The 23,877-nt window shown below is 41.4% G+C and overlaps 1 protein-coding gene across 1 annotated transcript in view; it reads left to right on the forward strand.

The window, feature by feature from the left end:
* STON1 (stonin 1) overlaps positions 1–16,677 on the forward strand; it is a 61,002-nt gene extending 44,325 nt beyond the window's left edge. Inside the window, exons 2-4 of the mRNA XM_060117384.1 lie at positions 759–2,720; positions 10,778–10,980; positions 13,493–16,677. Of these exons, the coding sequence (XP_059973367.1) occupies positions 806–2,720; positions 10,778–10,980; positions 13,493–13,567 (2,193 nt within the window). The 5' untranslated portion in view covers positions 759–805 and the 3' untranslated portion in view covers positions 13,568–16,677. The remainder of the gene's footprint in view (positions 1–758; positions 2,721–10,777; positions 10,981–13,492) is intronic.
* The last annotated feature ends 7,200 nt before the right edge of the window (positions 16,678–23,877 follow it).

Genomic DNA, 23,877 nt, shown 5'->3' on the forward strand with positions numbered 1-23,877 from the left:
CCCCTGCATTGGCAGGCAGACTCTCAACCACTGTGCCACCAGGGAAGCCCTTGAGACTTTTTTTTGTAAACTAACATGAGATCTATCCTGAAGAATGTTATGCATGTGCTTGAGAAGAATGTATTCTGATGCTGTTGTGTGGAATATTTTGTATATGTCTGGTAGGTTCATTTGATGTATACTGTTGTTCAAGTCCTCTCTTTCCTTATTGATCTTCTATCTGGATGTCCTATCCATTATTGAAATTGGGGTGTTGAAATCTCCTACTACTATTGTGTTGGTATCTTTTTCTCCCTTCAGTTTTTTAATGTTTGCTTCATACATTTGGGTGCTCTGATACTCATAATTGTTATATCTTCCTGGTGAGTTGACACTTTTTTCATTATATAATGCCCTTTTTTGTCTCTTGTGACAGTTTTTGACTTAAAGTCTATTTTGTCCTGTGTTATCATAGCTACCCCTCCTCTCTTTTGGTTTCTATTTGTATAGAATATCTTTTTCCATCTTTTCACTTTCAGTCTATGTGTATCCTTAAATCTAAAATGGGTCTCTTATAAACAGCGTATCGTTAGATCTTGTTTTTTTTTAATCCATTCAGCCATCAAAAGTGTTACAGTTTTTAAGCATTTCTTTAAACTCAGTTAATTTATAAATCTGAATACTTTTAAATCCAAGTGTTTCTCAGAACAAATGACCTCTAGTAACTTGAATTTTTCCCCCTCATTTTATATTCTTATTTTCTCTTTCTCCTTTAACAGAGACAACATATCTGATTCATTGGCAAGACCACAATCTGATCCCAAAGATGTGCTCCACAAACCCAGGCAATTGGGTCACATTTGATGATGACCCTGCTTTTCAGTCTTCTCAAAAGTCAAAGAATTTCCCTCTGGAGAATCAAGGCATTTGTAGGCCAAATGGACTTAAACTGAACCTTTCTGGTACTAAGGAATTTCCCAGTGGATATTCCTCCACCAGCAGTACCCCTCTCTCCTCTCCCATCATAGACTTTTATTTCAGTCCAGGACCTCCAAGTAACTCTCCTCTTTCTACACCTACCAAAGACTTCCCAGGTTTTCCTGGCATCCCCAAAGCAGGGACTCATGTGCTTTATCCTATTCCAGAATCATCTTCAAACAGTCCATTTATACCTGGAGCAGGTTCTTCCTTATTGCCTACTAAACCAACCTGTTTATCCCATGCTTCCTTACTCAGTGACCACTCATGTATACATCCAGCTCCCAAAGTGGGTCTTCCAGATGAAATGAGCCCTCACCAGGCTGACAGCCTAGGGTTCCAAAGTGATACTCCCCAGTTTCAGTATTTTCAGGAGGACTGTGCCTTTTCAAGTCCATTTTGGAAAGATGAAGGCAGTGCTTCCCAGCTCACCTTTGACCCTCCAGGAAGCAGGAAGATGGTCCCATCAAGAGACAAAGAGATGCCTATTGATCAAAAAGGCTTAAATCAATGTTCACTCAGCTACATCTGTGAGAAACTTGAACATTTCCAATCAGCTGAGAACCAAGACTCATTTGGAAATTTGTCTACGCAGTGTCAGTATGCTGAAGGTGCTGCCTCTTCCTTTGTCCCCCACATGCTCTTCAGGAGTCAGCCAAAAGCCGGATGGTCTTTCATGTTGAGAATTCCTGAGAAGAAGAACATGATGTCTTCCCGTCAGTGGGGGCCAATTTTTCTAAAAGTCTTACCTGGAGGAATTTTGCAAATGTATTATGAGAAGGGGTTAGAAAAACCATTTAAAGAGTTACAGCTCAATCCATATTGCAGGCTTTCTGAACCCAAAGTTGAGAACTTTAGTGTGACAGGAAAAATCCATACTGTGAAGATTGAACATGTGTCTTACACAGAAAAAAGGAAATACCATTCTAAGACAGAAGTAGTTCACGAACCAGATATAGAACAAATGCTGAAGTTGGGATCCACAGAGTACCAGGACTTCCTTGACTTTCTGACCAGTGTGGAGGAGGAGCTGATAAAGCTGCCAGCTGTTTCAAAACCAAAGAAGAACTATGAGGAACAAGAAATTTTCCTTGAAATTGTGGACAACTTTTGGGGTAAAATCACTAAAGAAGAAGGCAAATTGGTTGAAAGTACTGTGATAACTCAAATCTGTTGCCTCTGCTTTGTGAATGGGAACACAGAATGCTTTTTAACTTTGAATGACCTTGAGCTGCAGAAGCGAAATGAATGCTATTTTGAAAAAGACCCAGAAAAGAAGGGGATTGATATTCTTGACTATCATTTTCATAAGTGTGTGAAAGCACAAGAATTTGAGCAATCAAGAATCATTAAGTTTGTACCTCTGGATGCCTGCCGGTTTGAGCTGATGCGTTTCAAGACTTTGTATAGCGGGGAAGATCTTCCCTTTTCCCTGAAGTCTGTAGTGGTTGTCCAGGGGGCATATGTGGAGCTTCAGGCCTTTGTCAACATGGCCCCGTTGGTCCAGAGACCATCCTTGAGGTCCTGTGACAACATAATGATACACTTTCCTGTTCCATCGCAGTGGATCAAGGCCCTCTGGACCATGAACCTCCAGAGGCAGAAGTCCCTGAAAGCCAAAATGAACCGCCGGGCGTGTCTGGGGAGTTTACATGAACCTGAATCTGAACCTGTCATACAGGTCACTGTGGGGTCAGCAAAATATGAGAGTGCCTACCGGGCCGTCGTATGGAAGATAGACCGGCTTCCTGATAAAAATTCAAGTAAATATTCAACACTCCAAGCTGATTTTCACGTGAAATCACTTAAATGTTTTCACCCTCCTCCTTGGGTTGAAAGCAGGCTGAGGCAGATGGGGTAACGTCAGTCAGCTGCGGCCATGCTTACATCGCTGGGTGGGAGAGGGAGCATTTAGTCAAACAGCTGGTTTATTTGGTCCCCTTATGCCTATTTCTACCAGATAAGTTTAGCCTAAAATTTTTTTAAGATATCATAAGAAATACCATCCGAGGCTAGGATTTTATTATGGATGGTGGTACCGAGGGAAAATTTCTAGTTGGACCTCTTGACGTCAACCATCAGCCTCAGATATTAAAATTATTGTTCATATAGCTTAGATTCCCTAACTGACCTTTTAAGATCTGTCATCCTTGAATATACCTGAACTTTTTTGTATTCTCAGCCAGTACCACTTCCTCCTTAGGTTTTGTTCCCTGCTTCTTGAAATAAGACTACCTTTCATTTTGACCCAAGTTAATTTCTTTTGCTGAATTGACCAATTTGACCATCTTGACACGTTGTTTTAATTTTCATTAAGCATTAAAATTCAGTTACTTTTTTTTTTTATTTTGTAAAGCAAACAATTAATCTAGAAGCTTAGAACTTTGAAGAGACATCCCTGGCTCTGCCTTTATCTTGAAGTCGTAAGTTAGTAGTGGGTGTAACATAGTAAAGCAACAAAAAGCAAAATTTGAAATTAGGGCTGCTGCCTGTTTTAGTTCAGTTATTTCTGGCAGAACACTGGGCTATGGAGCTAAGTTGGGGGCAGATTTGGGGCATCTGAGTTGATGCATTCATCATTTAGGCAAACCTTTATTGAGCACTTACTGTATTCCAAGTGCCACATCAGGTGCTGGGGCTAAAGAGAAGATGGATCCCTGTTTCCAAATAACTCACAGCTGGTCTAATCCTTCAGGGGAATTTAATTACATCCTAGGGCCCTCCACGCTGTGGACTGCAGAGGCAGCATTTTTATTCAGGGTGGGCCTACAGCAGTGTTTCTCAAAACTGGCCATCAGAATAGCCTGAGAGCTTTTAAATAACCTTGATGGTTAAGCTCTACTCTATGCCAATTAAATCAGAATCTCTGGGGGAGGGCCCCAGGCACCCATATGTTTTGAGAGCTCCCCAGGTGAACCTTATGTATGACCCAGGTTGAGGGAAACTGCTCTGCAGGTCTCGTGATGTTTTGGGGCCGGAAGAGCTAGCCCCAGACTACAGTGGACCTAAGGGGCAGCATGCCACCTTGTCTGTGCCCTGCAGTTTTCTGGCTTAACATCTGTCGACTGATTGTATCTTGAGCTACAGACAGGGCCCAGCAGGTGAGAGACACAGCTGGCAGCTGCGGAGCCCTAGGCCCCTGTGCTGAAGGGAAGCCCCCATTCAGTAGCCTTTCCTGACACTCCCTGCTTTTCTCCATTCGTGCCAAATTCCCCTCCACAGTGTCCTCCTGACTCACGGTAGTTGGTGGTTACCTTCTAGTTCCAAGGAACAGCCAGGAGAGCCCAGGCCCAGGGCAGGGAGAGGCAGTGATAGGATAGCGTGGTCACAGGTGTGGCCTCTAACGGCACCTCTTGGTCAACTCCAGCATGATGGGAATATCTTCCAGGATATCATCCACAGCGGTAATGCTTCCTGCCTTCTTTTTTTTTTTTAATTTATTTATTTATTTATTTATTTATGGCTGTGTTGGGTCCCCGTTGCTGCACACGGGCTTTCCCTAGTTGTGGCTCACGGGCTCTAGAGCGCAGGCTCAGTAGTTGTGGCGCACGGGCTTAGTTGCTCTGTGGCATGTGGGATCCTCCTGGACCAGGGCCTGAACCCATCCGTGTCCCCTGCATTGGCAGGCGGATTCCCAACCACTGCGCCACCAGGGAAGTCCCAACTTCCTGCCTTCTTGATAACGTTGCTGGAGGAGCAAGTTCAAACCATTCTCAGATTATCTTCCCCCCAGGGAAACAGATTTTGAGGTTTTGAGTGTGTGGTTCCAAGGGATCTATTCTCAAAGTTATTTGTGCTACTTTTAGGTGAGAGACGTTATAAAAATCAGAATATCATCGCCTTTTATTTTGCTGAACACAAAGGGAAAGGGAGAGGCAGGCTGGAACGTGAACTGTAACCTCCTTGGTCCACAGATGTCCTCTGAGGTCTGGGTGATAACCTGACTCCTGTTGTTCTCCTTTGGTCCTAGGGACGGTCACTGGGCCCAGAACAAAAGGTCAGGTACACCTTTTGCATGGATTTGCAGCAAAGCTTATGCCTCTGAGAGAGGAGCACAGAGGGCTCAGCCTGCTGGCTTGTCCAGCTCGAGTCAGAGGGCCAGGGGGACAGGTTCGCAATGGGCCCGCTCCAGCTGCTCTGCCTTGGAGCAGGCACTCCAGCTAGACCCTCTGGGGGCAACCACGCTTTTTTTTTTCAAACTGAGAACCCGTACCAATCATTCTTTTCTAATTTTGGAAGGAGAACAACATACAAAGCTTCTTGTGAAAATGATCCTGTTCATAACAGTGCATTTTCTCAGAATTAATGGTAGAGTTAATTGATCCAGTCCACAAGAATTTAGTAAGAGGGCTCACTCATTCACACGTCCATTCCACAAACACCCACTGAATTTCCTCTAGGTACGGGCTCCGTGCTGGGTGCTTGGGGGATACAGATGCAAACATGATCCCTGCTGTCTGGAAACATAAGTCTAGCAGGCGAGGCAGATGCGGAAGCAACTATCCAAATGAGCTGTGGAAATCTGCTCTCTTCTCTTCTGGAACATGTACAGACGTTATCTAATAGGGATCCCAGAGAAAGGAGTCATCAACTGCAGGGGGCAGTGGGGAAGGCTCTGCTGGAGAGGCGATGCTTCAGCTTGGCCTGTGAGAACCAGTGGGACTCCATCAAGGATAGAAACAGCAGAAACACAGGCGTGTCAATGGGGGATCTTACCTGATTTATGGGACCGAGGGGATAGTTGGAGAAGAACCCAGCCTGCCAAGAGGGTCGTGAGCCATGCTGTGGGGTGTGGAGTTTGTCAGCAGGGCCTCAGGAATGTTTTCAGGCATGACTGTGACAGAATCCTACCTTGTTTTAGAAAGTCAGGCGTATGTTGCAGAGGAAAGATTCAGGAGTAGATTATAGTACAGGGAGGCTGGTAGGAGGGGAGAGAGGCTGAGCAAGGTGGAGGGCCGTGGGAGCGCTGAGACAGAGGTGAGCGGTGGGTGAGCGAATTCAGAAGAGGTGACCCCGAGACAGTGACAGATGGTCTGTGGGCCTGGGGGAAAGGGAGCGCCTGGGAGGAGGTCCTGGTGGGCGATGGTGCCATTAGCTGAGATCGCCTCTCCTCTCTCCTTTTAAAATCTGTTTCCCAGCCCTGGCTGCATGTTAGAGTCCTTAAAATCATTAGAGCTTTAATATTTAATATTTACCCATATTTAGGCCTCATCCCTACCAATCAGACTCCCAGGGTGAGGCCCAGCTATTGGTGCTTGTAAGAGGCTCTCCCATGCAACTGGCCTCGTGCCTCTCCTGGGAGACCTGTCATGGCCTCCTAGGCATCAATCCTCCCTGCTCTGTGTACCCCTGTGTCTTCTAGAGCCCTTTTATTGCCCTCCCATCCATATTTACCACAGCTGAGCTCACTGAGAACAATTCGAAGAGTGTGAATTCCCAGAGAGGCTGGCTGGACTTGTCCTTGGCCTTTGGGAGTTCTTGTGGAAGACTGTCATAGCACCAGGCTCACACAGACTGTGAGCATTCCAGACACTTACATGGTGAGAATTCACTGACCAAATTCTTTGGGATCAAAGCTGCTTTGTTCAAATCAGGTCTGTGCGGAGCCTGGGGGAGGGGGCAGGGGGCAGCTCTGAGCCAGGCTGGGGCCCAGACACTTCTGGGATCACGTGGCCCTGTCGCCGAAGCTTCTCCACGATAGGGCTGGGGGGAGGATAATGCAAAGAGTAAGAGGCTGCCTTGCATTTTGCTTCTTGAGAAGAAGCATAGAAAGAGTAAGGTTGGGGCAGAGAGGAAATCTTTATCCTAAGGCAGTGCTTCTCAAACTTTTGTGTGCATATGAATCACCTTGTTAAAATGTGGACTCTGAATCAGCAGGTGGGGCTCCCCCATACTGTGTCACCCACGCGTGCTCCGGTGATGCCAGCACGGCTGGCCGCGGACCTCACGTAGAGGAGCAAGGACTTAGAGTATCTCAATGTTTCTATATGATTTTAAAATCACTTGGGTATTTAGAGAACAGAGGATTTTAAAAGAGGGTCTTTAAAACGTTACCCTTTCAAGCTAGTTTCTGAAAAACCTGTTAGAAAAAAAATTTTTTTTAAGGAAATGAAAAAAATATATGAAGTATACGTACTAATTAAAAAAAATTTTATGCCCCTTTCCTGGGGATTTTTGAGATTGGAATTGAATTTTCCTATTGGTGAAATAACTTATACGTGATTTCAGGGGAGGTGGGAAGGGATGCTGGCTCCTTAACTGTCTCTTCTACCAGCACATCAATGCTTAATATTCCTTTAACAGTGGGTGAGCCTTTCGTTTTACAACAAAGGTTGGCCCCAGATAGTTCATTCAGGCTAAGGTGTGAATGACAACAGAGGACAGTTTCTTGTGCACAGATTTTGCTGGGGGTGGGACAGAGGAGGAGGAGGGGGGGAGGAGGAGGAAGAGAAGGTGGTGGAAAAGGAGGGGGAGGGAGAGAGAGGAAAAGGGAGGAAGGAGAGGGAGAAGAGAATGAGGACATTTGAAAACACCGATTAGCCATAGAGGGTACATATGGGAGCGTAGAATTAGAAAGAGAAGTGAGCATGGTGGAGGGTCAATTAACAAATGTATCTATCTCCACTTTCCCAGTTTTACCAATTTTTAAATATGACTCGCCTTTACTTTTTTCTTTGCTTTCTCTTCAGCACATTGGTTGTTCTCTCCTCCTCCACTACTTGTGTCATCCTTCTACCATTCATTCCCTCCAGCTCTCACCAATTCAGTTTCAGATGTGAAATATTTTGGTTCAAGAGGGACCCGGTATCTACTAGACCTAAATAGATTTCGTGATTTGCATTCCTGGTCCTTAGAAAGTGATGAGGGACTAATTACCGAAGCCCGAGAGTGCCCCCTGGTGGTCAGTACTGAGATAAAGAACATGATTTTCCTCTATCTTTTATTCATTCACTTGTAAATTCCACAAATATCCTTTGAGCCCCAAATGTGCCAGGCTTGTGCTAAGGACGGACATGATACTTCTCTTCATGGATATCAAAATCCAAAGGGAGTGTGTTATTAAACATTGTAGAGTATTTAGAGTTTTAAAAGCCAGGAAAAATATGCCAGAAAACTTGAAAAACGTTCTCCTTTTACCAGTTTTTTAGAAAAGTGGGTAGAAAGGTTTTGTTTCTAAACCTATTTTTGGAGTACTAGGTCTTCAGCTTGGGTGATTTTTATTGCAAAAGTTCCAAAAGAGTTTTTCTTTAAAATATGAATATCAATATTCACATCTAATATCAATTAGATCATCTCCAATATAATTTTCAGCTCTAAATTTAGTGTAGAATTCATGGTGCTTTCATTAGCAAAATTATGGTAATTAAATAACAATACTGAATTTATAATAGAATAGCACTGTGCACTTCTATCTATACCACTATAGTATACCACGTCCCTAGAGCTCTTATGTGTGCCAACTAGCTTGTTTAATCCTCACAGCAATCCCATAAGGTTCGTGTTGTTATCTTCATCATCACCCCCATTTTCAAATGGGGAAACTGAGGCCCACAGAGATCAAATAACTTGCCAAGGGTCATCCACCTTTTTTTTTTTTTTTATGCGGTACGCGGGCCTCTCACTGTTGTGGCTTCTCCCGGTGCGGAGCACAGGCTCCAGACACGCAGGTTCAGCGGCCATGGGTCACGGGCCCAGCCGCTCCGCAGCATGCGGGATCTTCCCAGACAGGGGCACGAACCCGTGTCCCCTGTATCGGCAGGCGGACTCTCAACCACTGCGCCACCAGGGAAGCCTCATCCACCTTTTAAGTAGCAGAGCTGGGATCTGACCCTGGGCCATCTGAGTCCAGTGTTTATGTGCTTAACCACTATGCCATAAAGGACTGAAGACTGCCTGAATTAAGTTTAAATAAACTTATGTATTTTGCAGACAGAAGGCCAGAAAGGCTAATGGATTGTGGAATCTCCCCTGGCTTTGTGTGTGTGTGTGAATAAAGTTATCACTTGCCTGCAGTGATCTGGGTAGCTTAGAGCATCTCTGAGGTCGCTGTTGTCCTCCCCTACAAGTGAGAGGAAATGCAAATGAGCATCTGTTGGTTAATTGATGGATGACTTCTCAAGGCCTTTTACAGCCTTAGAATTCTATTAGTCTCTACAAGAAACAGGTTGTAAGGCATGAAAGGCAATTTATCTTTCTGTACTGTTCTAGGGTGTGATGGCTTAGGAATGAATATGATTTGAACCTAATACATTTTTAGAGGGTGTCAAATTCAGAACCAGGCAGATCCATCTCCTGACCCTAAACATGGTCCTAAAGTAAATGGCTTGAGGAAATTGGATCCCAAAGATTACAGGTGGGGAATTTTGAAGTGTGTCCATATTTCATTGGAGATCAAAGAAGCCCAACTAAAAGAATTGTGGGCTGACTCACATGATAACTTCTTTTTGAAAGGACTATTTTATCTTGAAGATTATGAGTTTGGAGGAACTAAGGTGATTGGCAGTGGAAAGAATCAGAACGTGTGAAATTCCTTAAAAATTTATTGACTTAAATAACTTTGTGTTACACATAATAAAAAAAAAAACCCTTTACACTTTGTGCGAAAAAAAAGAATTAAGTGAAATCCTTTAAACTCTTGTTTTTGTGCCTAAAACTATATTCTGATGGAAATGTTCTTGTGTCATGTCAGTGGTATAGTAATTTAATCTGGCTTTTGAAATTATTGTCATCTCATACATTTAATTTAAGTAAAGATAGCTGCATGGGATATGTAGATGCTGTGGACTATCATGGAACATTTATAGAGTTACTATAGTGATTACACTGAAAATATTTTTTACTCCATTGTAACACACACACACAGTACCTGACCCCTCTTAAAGCTTTTGTGTATATCTGATATCCCTAGGTCTGGCACAGAGCCTGGCTTGGCATAGAGTAGATGCTCAATATATGGCAAAGTAAAGTGAAAACAGATATTGTATTGAAACACTGAAAGTCAGCATGCCCATATTTACACAGTACATTTGTTCCAGTCAAAGCTTTAAGGAGGGTGAGTGGGAATTAGTGTACTAAAAAATAATCCATTCTACTAAAAAAAGAATTCTTGGCCTAGGATATTTTCTGAAATGTAAAAAAATTCATTAAGTTTAACTTTAAAAAAAATCATCTTTATAATGTGACCTAATTTAGGCTGAAATTTACCTTTGCATTATCTATCAATAAATAGAGTGGTAAGAAAATGAATAAATTAAGAATTACTGTAAGATCTTATTCAGTCTACTTAAGAGAAAGTTTTCTTTCTTTACAGATCTTATGCACAGTATAGCCAAATAATGATGCTTAACATAAATATTACTCACCTTTTAATTTAAAAAACTTAGCATACTTTTATTATTCTGAATTAGAATCACCCAATAGAAGGCACTCACATATGAACTTGATATAATTCTAAATTTTTCTGATCGCTGTATTGTTGGTCATTGTTTTATTTGAATAATTAAATGAAATATTAAACTTTCTTTTTAAAAAAAGAAACAGCATACTTCTCATTGAAAACATTTTGGGAGTTAACATATATAACTATATAATGATAAAGTTGTAATTATTTTAAAGCTAGTACTTGAAAAATGCAGGTAGACTTCCCTCCAGTTAGTGCAAAATTGTGAATTTTGATGGTATGTCGTTTAATGAAATTCACACAACCATAGTGCTAATGGAAATGCTTATTAAAGAGAGGGATGCATGCCTCTTATGCTCAAGAGAAATGTTCAATGGCCATTGAAATACTTTGACTGACCATTTGATTTTTTTCTTCAAGGTCCTGATCATCCCCATTGTTTGTCATACAAACTAGAACTTGGATCAGACCAAGAAATTCCCTCTGATTGGTATCCATTTGCTACTGTTCAGTTTGGGATTCTTGACACCTGTGCCTCAAGGACAGAGGTCAGGTCTCTGGGGGTGGAGAGTGATGTCCAGCCACAGAAACATGTTCATCAGCGAGCCTGCTACAACATCCAGGTACATCCTGAAGCCCTTGAGTTCAAGTTGGGGCTTCCGAAGCTTTGACCTGATTTGGCTTTAGATGTTGGCTTTGCCCTCTTAAGTGACTGTGTGTGTGTATGTGTGTATTTGACCTAGAAAAGAGTGATGGTCACCAGTGAGCCGAGTTCTTCCCCTCAGTTCTAGAGAACATTGGGAGCCTGAGGACACAGTGCTGTGTACTTAACTCAGCTCTCAATGAAAAACAGGGCATTAAAAATAAGTTCACATTTCAGAAGCATATTTATAATAAAGATTTTGTCAGAACAGCATTTCCCAAGATGTGTTCTATGGAACATATGCCCCATATAATGATCCAAGAAAAAAATAAGTTGGGGAACGTTGTACACTAAATTAATGTTGAACAAAGGCTCTGAGAAGTTCTGCAGTAAAGAAACTTGTTAAACTTAACTCAGTTTCTCCCAACTCATCACTTATGGAATCTTGTCTCCTGTAAAACACCTATCAATATCTTCTGAAATAGTATTCTGTGGAGCACTCTTTGGGAAATACTGAGTTACTCTATCACCACAATTTTAAATGTTCACCATCAGCTCATCTGCATTCTTGTGCCAGGTGAATTAAAGAGTGACATACACTGGCACAAGTTTGTTCCTAAACTTGCTTTTCCTTCTCATCTTCAGACTTAGATATAGAGACAACCTCTGTCACACATTTCCAGTAGTATCTTTTTTTTTTTTAAATTTATTTATTTTTGGCTGCGTTGGGTCTTCGTTGCTGTGTGCTGGCTTTCTCGAGTTGCGGCGAGCGGGGGCTACTCTTCGTTGCAGTGCACAGGCTTCTCACCGTGGTGGCTTCTCTTGTTGTGGAGCACGGCCTCTAGGCCCGCGGGCTCAGTAGTTGTGGCTCGTGGGCTCTAGAGTGCAGGCTCAGTAGTTGTGGTGCATGGGCTTACTTGCTCCGTGGCATGTGGGATCTTCCCGGACCAGGGCTCAAACCCATGTCCCCTTCATGGGCAGGCAGATTCTTAACTACTGCGCCACAAGGGAAGTCTCCCTTAGTATCTTGAAATGGTGTGATTATATAAGACATCATTAGCACCAACTGGTGGTTCTATAATATAGTAACCAAGTCTGGATTTTTCTTTATTTTGGACTATCTGTTCGGAAGCCTGTATGTTTGGGTCCAGTGATTTTTATTCTATTGGTAAAATGGAGGATGAATGGGTGCTGTTCTGTGCAGCCCCTTCAGGACTGAAGGACTTATTCCCTTGGCAGCTGGGAATTGCCCTGGATGAAGAAGGATGCCATGCTCCAGGTCACGCCCCCTTCCTGGGGCAGCCTGTGTCCAGTAACTGGTGGATCAGGGGTCTAAAGACCCTTTTACCTCAAGTTGGAATAACCCTGCGGGGTCTTCATAGCTTCAGCCCTCCCTGGGGATCGGCTGAAGCCTTTACTGTGACTGCTTTGCGGCCCGACTTCTCCCTCTTCCTGTTCTGCTCCCTTCCCTCCCCTCCTCGTCAGTTGCCCTCCCCAGTAAACGTTCTGCACATCAGTCTCCATCTCAGCATCTGCTTCTTGGGGAACCTGACCTGTAACACTAGGCATCTAAGTATTATGTGTGACTGAAATGTGTGTCAGGTGCTCATGGAGATGTCATTTATACCATATGCTGTTCATGGGATGTGCCAGTTTCATCTAGTTGTAGAGGACCGCTCAAAATTATATACCAAAGTCTCTTTAGCTTTAATAGCATTGGTGGCAGTCAGTTTCAAAATGTTATCTTCCATTTAATAAGTATTTATTGAGCAATTTCAAAGTGCCAGCTGCTGCCGTAGATGCTGGGAACACAAAGGTGAACAAGAGACAACTCCCTGTCCTCATAAAGCCTACCTTCTAGTGGTGGAACAAAAAATAATTAGTAAACAAGAAAATAACATAATTTTAAGTAGTGACAAATTCTAAGAAGAGAGTAAAAGAGGGTCACAGGATAGAGAGGGATGGAGGGCTTCCTTATCTAGAGTGGTCCTGGAGGGCCTCTGTGCGGAGGTACTGTTTGAGGTGAGATGAAAAAGATGAGGGGCAGGCAGATGGTTTGGCCCAGCTGTTTACTGTTGTAAACTAGTTTTAGTTAGAGAGATGATTGGGGGTGTGCTCTAAATCTCAGGTGGGCTAGAGGCTGGATATATGATACTCCGGGGGGATCTTTGATCACATGTCTGGCCAGATTTGTAAATGTCTTATCAGTATATGTAGTCTGTATACATTTTATAAAACTCATGTCTGACTTAGAAGAAAGTTTGTCCTCTTCAAGATTTGACCCTAGAAGGGAAGGATTTAGGAGACTCTGTTGTCCCAAAGGAGAGCAGTGTGCTTCACTTGGGAACGGGCGTGACAGGGTAGACGGGCTGTGTTTGTGTCCAAAGGATGAGGTGGCTAGAGTCCTTGCCTCATTTACAAACGAGGATTGAAGAGATGTTATGCTGTGTTGCATTTGTTAATGCTGCCCCTGTTTTGCTTTTGCATGACAGGTTGAAATAGAAAAGAAGTGGATTAAAATCGCTGGAGAAGACCCAGATAAAGCTGGTGACTGCGTAACTCAGTAGGAGTAGCAAGAGTCAGTGATGACGACCCACTTTCCAAAAACGTAATTCACAGAAACCACACAAAGTTCTGCTACTGTAGAGTGGAAATGACAGGTCCAGTGGTTACGTTTAGACCTGCAACCGAACTGTCTGTACTTTATGCTTTTGATATGTTTGTGCCCTGGGGGTGTGATCTAAACTGTGTCCATAATTTTCATGATGTTTTTGTTTCCTAGTGAAACTCAAAGGCGCTATTATTGTGACCTGACAGCCACTTGGCCAAAGCATTTTTGATTTTTTTTTTTTTTTTCTTATCTGGTACGCGGGCCTCTCACTGTGTGGCCTCTCCCGTTGCGGAGCGCAGGCTCCGGACGCGCAGGCTCAGCGGCCATGGCTCACGGGCCCAGCCGCTCCGCGGCATGTGGGATCTTCCCGGACCGGGGCATGAACCCGTGTCCCCTGCATCGGCAGGCGGACTCTCAACCACTGCGCCACCACGGAAGCCCATTTTTGACTTTTGATTACTTGGTGGCTGATTGTTTTGCCTTCTGGGTTACCTGGGGCCATATTTATTATCCTCCAGCCCCTGCCTCTTCTTATTGAGCTAGCAGTAGTACTAGAGGACGAGGCAATCGAAGGAGACATAAACCAAAGTACTTAATTTTCCCTCTTGCTCTTCTCTGAAACGTGGCTAGTTGTAGGATGATGTTGAAACCACAGGCTAACATGGAGATGTGGGACTATCTCTGACTCTGAATTATTTATCTTCCTGTCCTATTACCACACTGGTGAGTAACCATCAGCTGTATTTGGTACCTGTCTTTCACCCACGGTATCATTATTTTCAAAATACATTTGTATTCTGGTGTGTGCTGCAAAGAAGCTAGTTCTGTTGATATACATATTTTAGTACAAGTCACTAAGACATATTGCCCTTTGCTTGGAGAGATTCCTTTCAAAATGGAATCCCAGTATTGGACACTAGTTAAAATATTTATGTATGTTAAAAATGAACTTTTAAAGTTCATGAATATTGTTTCCCAGAAGTGCAGACTCTAAGAATGTGTTTTGATAAAGTTTTTTTTTGTAATTAACACAAGCTTCTCTTGAGTAGAAGTCTAAATCATATTATGATTATTTTATGTTAATTCTGCTATCATGCTATTTATGCTAATTCTGCTTAATTTAGAGTAATTTTCTTTAAAAGATGAGCGAAGTGAAAGACACTAGCTTGTTTTATCTACATTTCTAAGAAGTGATATTTCTATTCTTCAAAGTCAGGTAAATGTTTTTTATGAAAAGCCAACGGCATTAACAATTATAATTCTGTTTATAATTTCCTTTCAGTGTTTATAGTGAAAGGTCAGACTTTTAAATTTAGGAAATCTATATTCTAGGTATTTTTTTAGTCAGAAAAACATGTGGAAAAAACATGTGGTATTAATGTACCTTCAATTTATGTTGATCCTTAAATATGATTAGGGGGTATTTTTCTTTATTTACTAGATTTGTTTTGAGTCAAAACTGATAAAATAGCGTTCTTCCAAACAACATTATTTGTTGGCCCACAGAGTTTGTGTCATACATTTTATTTAATGTTACATTACATTCATTTTAATCTGTTAAAAAATGCAGATTTTATAAAACAAACATGATCTGTATCAATCAGCAGATTTAATGCTTTTCATTATTTTACTGTAAAGGCAAAGAATGCAAAAGTTGACTGTTAAAATGAATTGGTATTGCTCTTTTTAACTTCAGCTGATGTATTGCTCATAATATCATATGCTTGAGACTCACTGTTGATGTATAGGAGGGCAAATCTATGTGCGTGTCATTTAAAAAAAATTCCACCATCCTGCCTCATCATTTGGTGTGGCACATTCTGGAGTGACTTCAATCTGCTCAGAACAAATATGGAGGCGGGCGGAACCTGATGCTGCTCCATGATACCAGGGACGGTAGCTGGGTTAATTACTGCTGGTCCTTTCAGATCTGTTTTATGGCATCCTGCCCATAAAGAACTCAGGATCTGATTCAGATGAACTTGATGAATATTTACACCTCAAAGTAATTTCAGCACAGGGTTCAATTAATCACCCCCTAGGCTTCACAGGTTGCCAGTATGTGTGGGTACCTCACTGCTGGGGTCATTTATTCATCAGCCCTCCTGCCTTCAGGAACATCTCAAGATTCAGTGCTGGAAATGTAACAAGAGGCTGACTGAAGCCCAAGTGAGTTTCTGCAGCAATGCAAAGGTTGATGGCAGGAACAGCGGGGTGCTGCAGCATAATTGTTCATTTGCACATCTATTAGGATCCTTAAATATTCATTACTTAAAGTTAAATTAACATTCTGTGTCAGGTGGAGAGGCTTTTTAATACAATTCTTCTGACCTCAGAAATGGCAGAAGGTCAAATGTGATCCTGATGCTCTAAGTGAAAAATCATGTAGGGTCCACATAGACTTACAAATTAAGAAGTAGAATCTCCTTTGCCAGAAAGTAAATGATGATCTTCAAAACAACAACAATAAAAACTCCTGCTTTTAAGGTAGGGAATGGAGGAAGGAAGTGAATGAAGGAGGAATTACTCCTTTCTAGCATTTTAATTTAGGTAATTTAGATCAATGCTTTATGAGTTTGACCCCTTTGGGGGTCATTTGTTTAATTGACACCATGGCAGACTTCCAAGGAGTTGGCCAGTTTGGGATGAATTGTTCTGCTCTAGTTGGTTTGGTCTGGTTGCCTTACCAGTCAAAGGATCATATTAACTGCGTAAATGAATTCATGGCTTGATGGTTACCTGATCAATTTACAGATCTGAATTTAAGGACATTTCCTTTTTTTATGGGGATAGAAATAGTTTAAACATTAAAAAAAGTATGGGAAAAAAACCCTTCCTAGCATAAATAAAGGCTGGCATTGTTTGACCTGATTTATATATTAAACAGTTCTAGGGTTTTAGTTCCCTTCATTCTGGGTCTGTGCTTTCGATATAGCCCTTCTTCTCTTATAAATTAGGTCAGAAGGCCTTCCTTAATAATGACTAAGTATTATTATATCTTATTCAAAATATGATTTTATGTCATCAATACAAACATAAAACAGATTGAGCCTTAATAATCATGTAACAAAGTATTTTGTAGATTGCATATTGATTTTTTAAAATTAAAGATGTATTTCAAATGATTCTTGCTGTTCAATGGACTTATATCTTCTTTTGCAAGGTCTGGGGCAATTTTTTTTTAAGGTTTGAAATCAATTTCAATAACGTTAAACAATTGACTCTGTCGGGCAAATGTATACCTGCTTCACTATTAAGGACTCAGTGTACATGGCGTCTTGGCACATCCTGGAAAAATAGCACAATCAAACTACAATTTGTGATGTTAAAAGATGATTTTTAAAAGAGGATATAATCATTACTCTCATAAATGGTATGAGTATGTGCCCAAGATCTTACTTAACTCATTAACTAATGAGGGAACTGGTAAGATGTTATAAGTGGTTCTAAGAAGAATTCAAAGAGCAGAGGCATGTACAGGAAATAAGGAATTCTGAAAAGAATTTACAGTAGATGCAAAATGGATCTATCCATAGGCCAGTGTCAATAATCAATTTCCCCTAATTAATTTGCATTTGTATGGACAAAGATCATGTATGTTATTATCAGTTTTCTAAAATTTACAGAGTTGTAAAATAACTCAAAGACAATGGAGGTGTTGATAACCTGGACAAATGAACTAGTTAGTCTTTCACAATTCTTCCCAATGGGACGAAATTTATCACCAGGAGAATTCTAAGGAACTTTCAAACTTTGGCAACTAGAAATGATGTGCATGTAAAGAAATTTTTTTAAGTTTAGAAAATTATTTTTTTGCAATTTTACAGAATCTATTTCAGATAAAGGGTGTGTGTTTTGGGGGGGAGCATTAAAGATATGAAGATAAATGAGCTCTAATAAACCAACCTAACAACCGCTCCACCCGCCCTTTGCATGAGGAAGCTGCCATGTGTTGAAATTCAATTCTTATCTAGCTATATTAAAGTTAAATTTCAAAACTGCATCAGGAAATGAAACTTCATAGAGGCCAGATCATTTGGAACTGTTTTAGCCACTACTGAAATTAACAGGGCTTGATTCTCATTGGGCAGGAATAACAAAAAGATTAAGTAACATAAACCAATCCTATTTGTAACAAAATTTCTCAAATTCCATCAATCATTTCTTTCCTGTTTTGTCTCAACTGCACCTAGACTCACCCCCCGACCTTTGTATAGACACAGGGTGATTTCACTACATTTTGCCGGGTCTCTTCCAGCCCCGCCCCATTCTCAGCAGCTACTCTACTCCCAGGACCTTTTGTGCTCTTACCCAGGGTCCTAACGGACAAGGCTGGGTGTATTTAATTGAACCATCTGAAATTGACAATATTTAACCATTCTTGATGGCAATTTCATGGCGCTCAACCTAATTGCCTGCAAATTTCCCCAGTTTATACGGAAACAAAAGATTTTTGCTATAATTGTTAACAAGATCCTGCTTAGACCTGGCATCTAAACACGAGTTTGTCAATTTTTAAAGCAAGACAGAATTGCTAGCCAGAAAGCAAATAGTTGAGTTACAAAAACTACCTTAGATAAAAGCTCCAGGTGATTTTATGCCTTTAAATCATGTCCTGTCTGTAAGGAGAACAGATTAGACGAGCTGCCCCATGTTTTAAAAGATTAAAGTTTATTTCTATGAGACTGCCTAGGGAAGAAATGCAAATCACCACTATACTTCGGGGACTGCAACATTTCCCTCATCTTCGCCTCATCTATCTGCTCCAGAAGAGCCGTACAAACCTCAGGTGGGAGGATAGCATATTTAAATAATATGATTGTGTGTGTTGACATTTTCCTGAAAAGCCCATTTTTGTACTATCCAGAATTGCTGTGAATTCCCTGTAATACAATTTGCGGTATTATCTTGAAACAGAAGAGGGCGCTCGCAGGCAAGCTGCTGCTGCCCAGAATGAGAAACAGCATTTGAATTTGATGGTGCTTGTATTATGATTAATAAAAGATCTTGGGGGCATTTTGTAAAGCATTTTCAAAGCATTGTGAATCCAGTGGAGTATAATTAAAATTAATGCAATAGACAAACACTTTAAAGTATTCCTAATGCCTTGTCTAAAAAGGCTGTTAAATACAATTTTACACATCCCGAAGATTTAAATACCATACTTATCTCTAAACATTTGTAAGTACTAAAGAGATAGAAAAATAGTGCCTTTCTTCTCAACACATTTCAAACAAACTTTTTCTAATGAGAATTAATGAACTCTAAATCTGCTCACTTTGAACGATGTATAACATATTACAATGAATCCATCACATTCAGCTTCTGAGCTTTCAGGTACATATATCAAGATCGATGTGGTCTCTAAAGAGCTCCAGCCCAGGATTGTACTTTCAGCTTCTGATGTAAGAACAAGCAAATATGTGCTTTCAGGAGAATATTCCATGCCACCTTGACTCAGGGATAAGACTTTACCCTGTTTAGTTCTCTGAAATCAATAATGAGCATTGTCTTTTCAAGATGGGCTCTATCTTTCTCTCAGAAATCTTTCTGGGTAGATGATGTCATTCCCTTATAAAGCCTGTTAGAACAATGTGTTTCCAAAAACCTTAGAGCATGAGTAAGTCTATGAATGTGGCTGAACATTTGAGGCATTCCTGAAGCTGTCTTCCACACTCTGAAGTACAGAAGGCTTGTTTAAGACATTGGGTGCCTTAAGTGGTGACTTTGAATCACCTCAAAATGTTATGTGACCATTGCTCCAATTAATTGTCTTGCTAATTCTAATGTTTACTGCGTGTCTACTAAGTACCTGCATTTTTCTAGGCACTGGGGATAAATAATCACAGAAACAGTAAGTTCCTGTTCTTGTAAAGTATATGTAATAGTGGGGGAAGTGAGACAATAAACAGGAATCAGGCTGTGATCATTGCTATGTAGGAAAAAAAAAAAAGCAACAGAGTGGCAGAGAATGCCCTTTTAGATAGGTTGGTCAGGAAGGTCCTGTCTGATGAGATGACATTCTAGCAGAGACCTGAAAGAAATGAGAAGAGTGTGTCCAGCAGAGGGAACTCCTAGTGCAAAGGCACTGCAGTCAAGGTGTGCTTAGCCTGTCAGAGGAACACCAAGGAGGCAGGTGGCTATAAGGTGGCCAGGGCAGAGTGAGCAAGGAGGATGGTTGGGGGAGGAGTCAGAGAGGTTGTGGGTAGGTGAGGGAAGCAGATCCGTAGGCCTCAGTGGGCTGTGGGAAGGACTTCGTGTGAGACGCAAACCACTAGAAGGGTTTGTGCGGAGGAGTGACATAAACTGAATGACACGTTAAGATGGTTCCATGGACACAGAAGCGGGGCAATGAGAGAAGCAGAGAGAGCAGTTAGGAGGCTACTGCAATAAACCAGGTGAGAGGTGATGGCGACTAGGGTGGGAGGTGAAAAATGGTTGGAGTCAGAACACGTTTGAAATAGAGCTAATAGTGTGTGCTGATGGATTGGATTGGATTCCCAGAGTGAGGGAAAGAAGGGAACCAAAAATGACTCCTGGAGTTTTGGCTGAGCAGCTACAAAATGGAGCTGTCTTTTACGGAGAAGGGGAAGACTGTTAGGAGAAAGTTTGAGGAGAGAGATCAGAAATTCAGGTTTGGATGTGTTAACTCTGGGATGCCTATTAGATATCCAATTGGAGACAGTAAGTTACAACTGGCTATATAAGGAGGGACAGAGGCCTGGGCTAGGGTCGTGACTTTTAGAGATATCAGTACTTAAAGCTGTGAGACTGGATGAGATCACCTAGCAGTGAATATAAAGAGTAGAAGTGGTCTGAGAACTGACCCTTTGGATTCTCTAAAGTTCAGAGGTCAGGAAAGTGAGGATGATCCCATAAAGGAGACTTGGGAAGAGTAGCTCACTAGAGTAAGTGTAATCAGCTGCTTCAAATTCTGCTTATAGGATAAGATGAGGACTAAGAATTGACCATTGAATTTAGCAACATGGAGAACATCGGTGAGCTTGACAGACAACTCAAGTGCATGTGGAGACCGTGAGTAGATGGCTTTTGGGGGGAGCTTTGCTGCAAATATGAACTTTGGGACAGTAGCTGGTGAGGATGAGATCTTTTTTAACATCCCTTCAACCCTTGAGACCTAAGTCTTGGCTTTGGTCTTTACTAGTGTCTCTCCATTATTATTATTTTTTAACCTTACTGATGTTGACTCTTGCTAAAAATGTCCTCCTCTTTCTCACTGTCAGCACTTATAGAAAATGATTCCTTGTCATCTTTCAATCCCATGTCATCTGAATCTTGTGTCATTTATATCTTCAGATGTGCCTATTTCTTCAGTTTTCATTAACTGTATGTGTGGTGTTGAAGGTATTACATACTTCAGTATAAATTCAGCCATAGCTTCAATTGTCTCTTGTTTTGCTTTTAAATATTTTCTTGATTGAACTCTACTGGTCAATGTCATTTCATGTGGAGGTGGTGAACACCTGCAAATTCCTCCGAGTTCCTAGAGGACAAAATATACATAACTATTTTTTGTTTGTTTGTTTGTTTTTGGCTGCGTCAGGCCTTTGTTGCGGCATGTGGGTTCTTAGGTTGCGACGTGCTGACATCTCTCTAGTTGTGCTGCGTGGGCTCTGTAGTTTGTGGCATGCAGGCTCTCTAGTTGAGGAGCATGGACTCAGTTGTTGTGGCGCACGGGCTTAGTTGCCCCGTGGCATGTGGGATCTTAGTTCCCCGACAAGAGATCGAATCTGCGTCCCCTGCATTGGAAGGTGGTTTCTTTACCACTGGACCACCAGGGAAGTCCCATGCACAACTATTTATTTAGTAGTTTTTATATTTACCTAAGAGTTTATAATTTGATTCTTTGTTATAGTCTGGTATAATAATACTCTATGTCAATAGTTTTCTAGTAACTAACAAATGAACTTTAGTAAAATGAAAACATTTGGAAAAAGTACAATTTAAGTAGCTGCTGATGTAATGTTTTATTTTCTTGATTCCTTCTTTAGTTTTAAAACAATTAATGATTAAAATAGAAGAATAAATGTCAATTTTAAATATATTATTATTCAAATACAGTATTTCATGTGTAAAGTAACCAAACAAAACTATTACATCTTGCCATTCGTACTCTGCTATACTCTTTTAAAGACACAAATAGCAACTCCAAGTGGTCACATAGAATGACAAAACTGAAGTAACTCAAGTTCTATTTCTTCATATTTATGATCATTGTTTATTTTGAATCTATGGTTCAAACCCAGGAATATGTAGTACCAAAGGGGATGGAGACAAGAATTGTGCCTGAAGCAAGTTTGAACAATTCTGGGCCATTATGTATTCCCACAACAAATATGTGTATCTAAGTCCACATGTGTCCCGGTCCAACTGTGTAACTGGGAGTTTTCCAAATTAACTTCTATGTAGAACACAGTGTTTATTAAATGTTAAGTTTATTAAATGTGTTTATTAAATGTTAAGAAATTAAAATGTGCCAATGAAAAAAAAAGTGCCAATTTGAAGCTTACGTATGCATTATTAAAACAACAGTAATTGTAGCAACTGTTTAGAACACTATGCCAATAAAAAAGTTGGGGAGGGGGGCATTTTAGCTCAGACGTTGCTTAGAACTGTCAGCACATGGTGATAATAGAAAGCAGATTTTTGTGGGAATTCCCTGGCAGTCCAGTGGTTAGGGCTCTGCACTTCCACTGCAGGGAGTATGGGTTCAATCCCTCATTGGGGAACTGAGATCCTGCAAGTGGCATGGTCAAAAAAAAAAAAGAGAGAGAGACTTTTAGTCAATTTCCTTATGTATTTAAATTCTCTACAGACAGTGTGTACCATTACTGCCTGCACCCAGGACTGACTGCCCTCTCCCCCGTCCTTGGTATACCTCAGGTGGTGGATATCTCTGCAGGCTAGCAGTGATCAGTTGTCAAAGGAAAACTGATATTGCAGAAGACAGAGAGGGAGAAAATTGCTAGGGCCTTATCTCTGAGTAGATCAGAGGGGATGAGATCAGCCAGTGGAGGGCTGATTTAGATAAGGGCGTAAACAGTTCACACATTGCAGTTGGAGGCAAGGCAGAGTTTACAGGGATAGATGCAGGCAGGCCTATATATCCAAGGTATTATTTCTTAGTTTCTTTTACAGAAATGGAATTGGATTCAGAGACCTTCCACCCTCCCATAGAGGGTGGGTGTCTATGAATTTCCTTTAAGGACCCTTTATGACCAACTTTGATTTTACTTTCTTGAGTACTTTGGTCATGTCCTTCCATTTATTTGCTCTTTACTGGTATTAATGCTTGAATATCAACTATGCTGACCCAACGGGCACATTGTTGTGATTTTTGGAACTGAGACTATGAATTCCCTCTAACAGAGAATAAATGTTCTGATTGGGGAAACCCAATTGTGATCAGTGTAGAATTTAGTCTCTTTCTGCTTCTTCATCTCTGAGAAAGATGCTGCAGATCTGAGAGTGGCTGCATGGGGGTGGGAGACAGCACCCAGTTGCAGCGCTTGTCCTTTTCTGTAGGGTTTTGTTTTGATATTTTCACACTGCTCAGAGAGAATTCCACCCAGAGGTCCTCAAGTGCCATGAAAAGGACAAGGAAAGAGCATCTTTGAACCGTGGCATTGTTAAATGCCAAGAGCCTGCCTCTCCAGTGGATTATTTTGAGACATTGAAATACTTTTCAAAGGCTTTGCTAAGTACTCATTGTGGAAAAGGACAAATTCTATATTAAACTTACACTGGAACCAGAAGTGGCCTTGGGTAAAATTGTGAACTAGATGATGTTTGTCACCTTTTTATTACCTTTTCCCCCATCAGTGGATGCTCCATCCCCTTCCCCTAAAGGCTCTTGGAGTCTTCCCCCTCTCTTCCTCTTTGCCTTATATGACTGACTGCCAGAAAAGGCTATACGTTGGTAACTTAGATCTTGTTCTTCTCTGGGGAAATTGCTTCTGCTGCAGGCTTTTCAAACAGAGCTGCTCATTCTTCCTTACCCCACAGACTTCTAACTGCTTCTCTGCTTCCTGTGTGGTCATCCTCCAATCTACCTCCACGCTGTAGTTAGTGGAGAACATGCAATCTGGCCCTTATTTCCAGCCAGCCTTAGCTTTGCCAAGATTTCCCTGTTCTCTATCCTCTGGCCAAACCAAACTGCTGTCATTTCCTCAAACCCACTGCGTTCCCTAGAGGTGTAGACACCCCAAGCTTTGGCTTGTACAGTGCCGTCTCCCTGGAACACCC

This window comes from Mesoplodon densirostris, chromosome 14 (genome assembly GCF_025265405.1).
Source record: "Mesoplodon densirostris isolate mMesDen1 chromosome 14, mMesDen1 primary haplotype, whole genome shotgun sequence".
Taxonomy (NCBI): domain Eukaryota; kingdom Metazoa; phylum Chordata; class Mammalia; order Artiodactyla; family Ziphiidae; genus Mesoplodon; species Mesoplodon densirostris.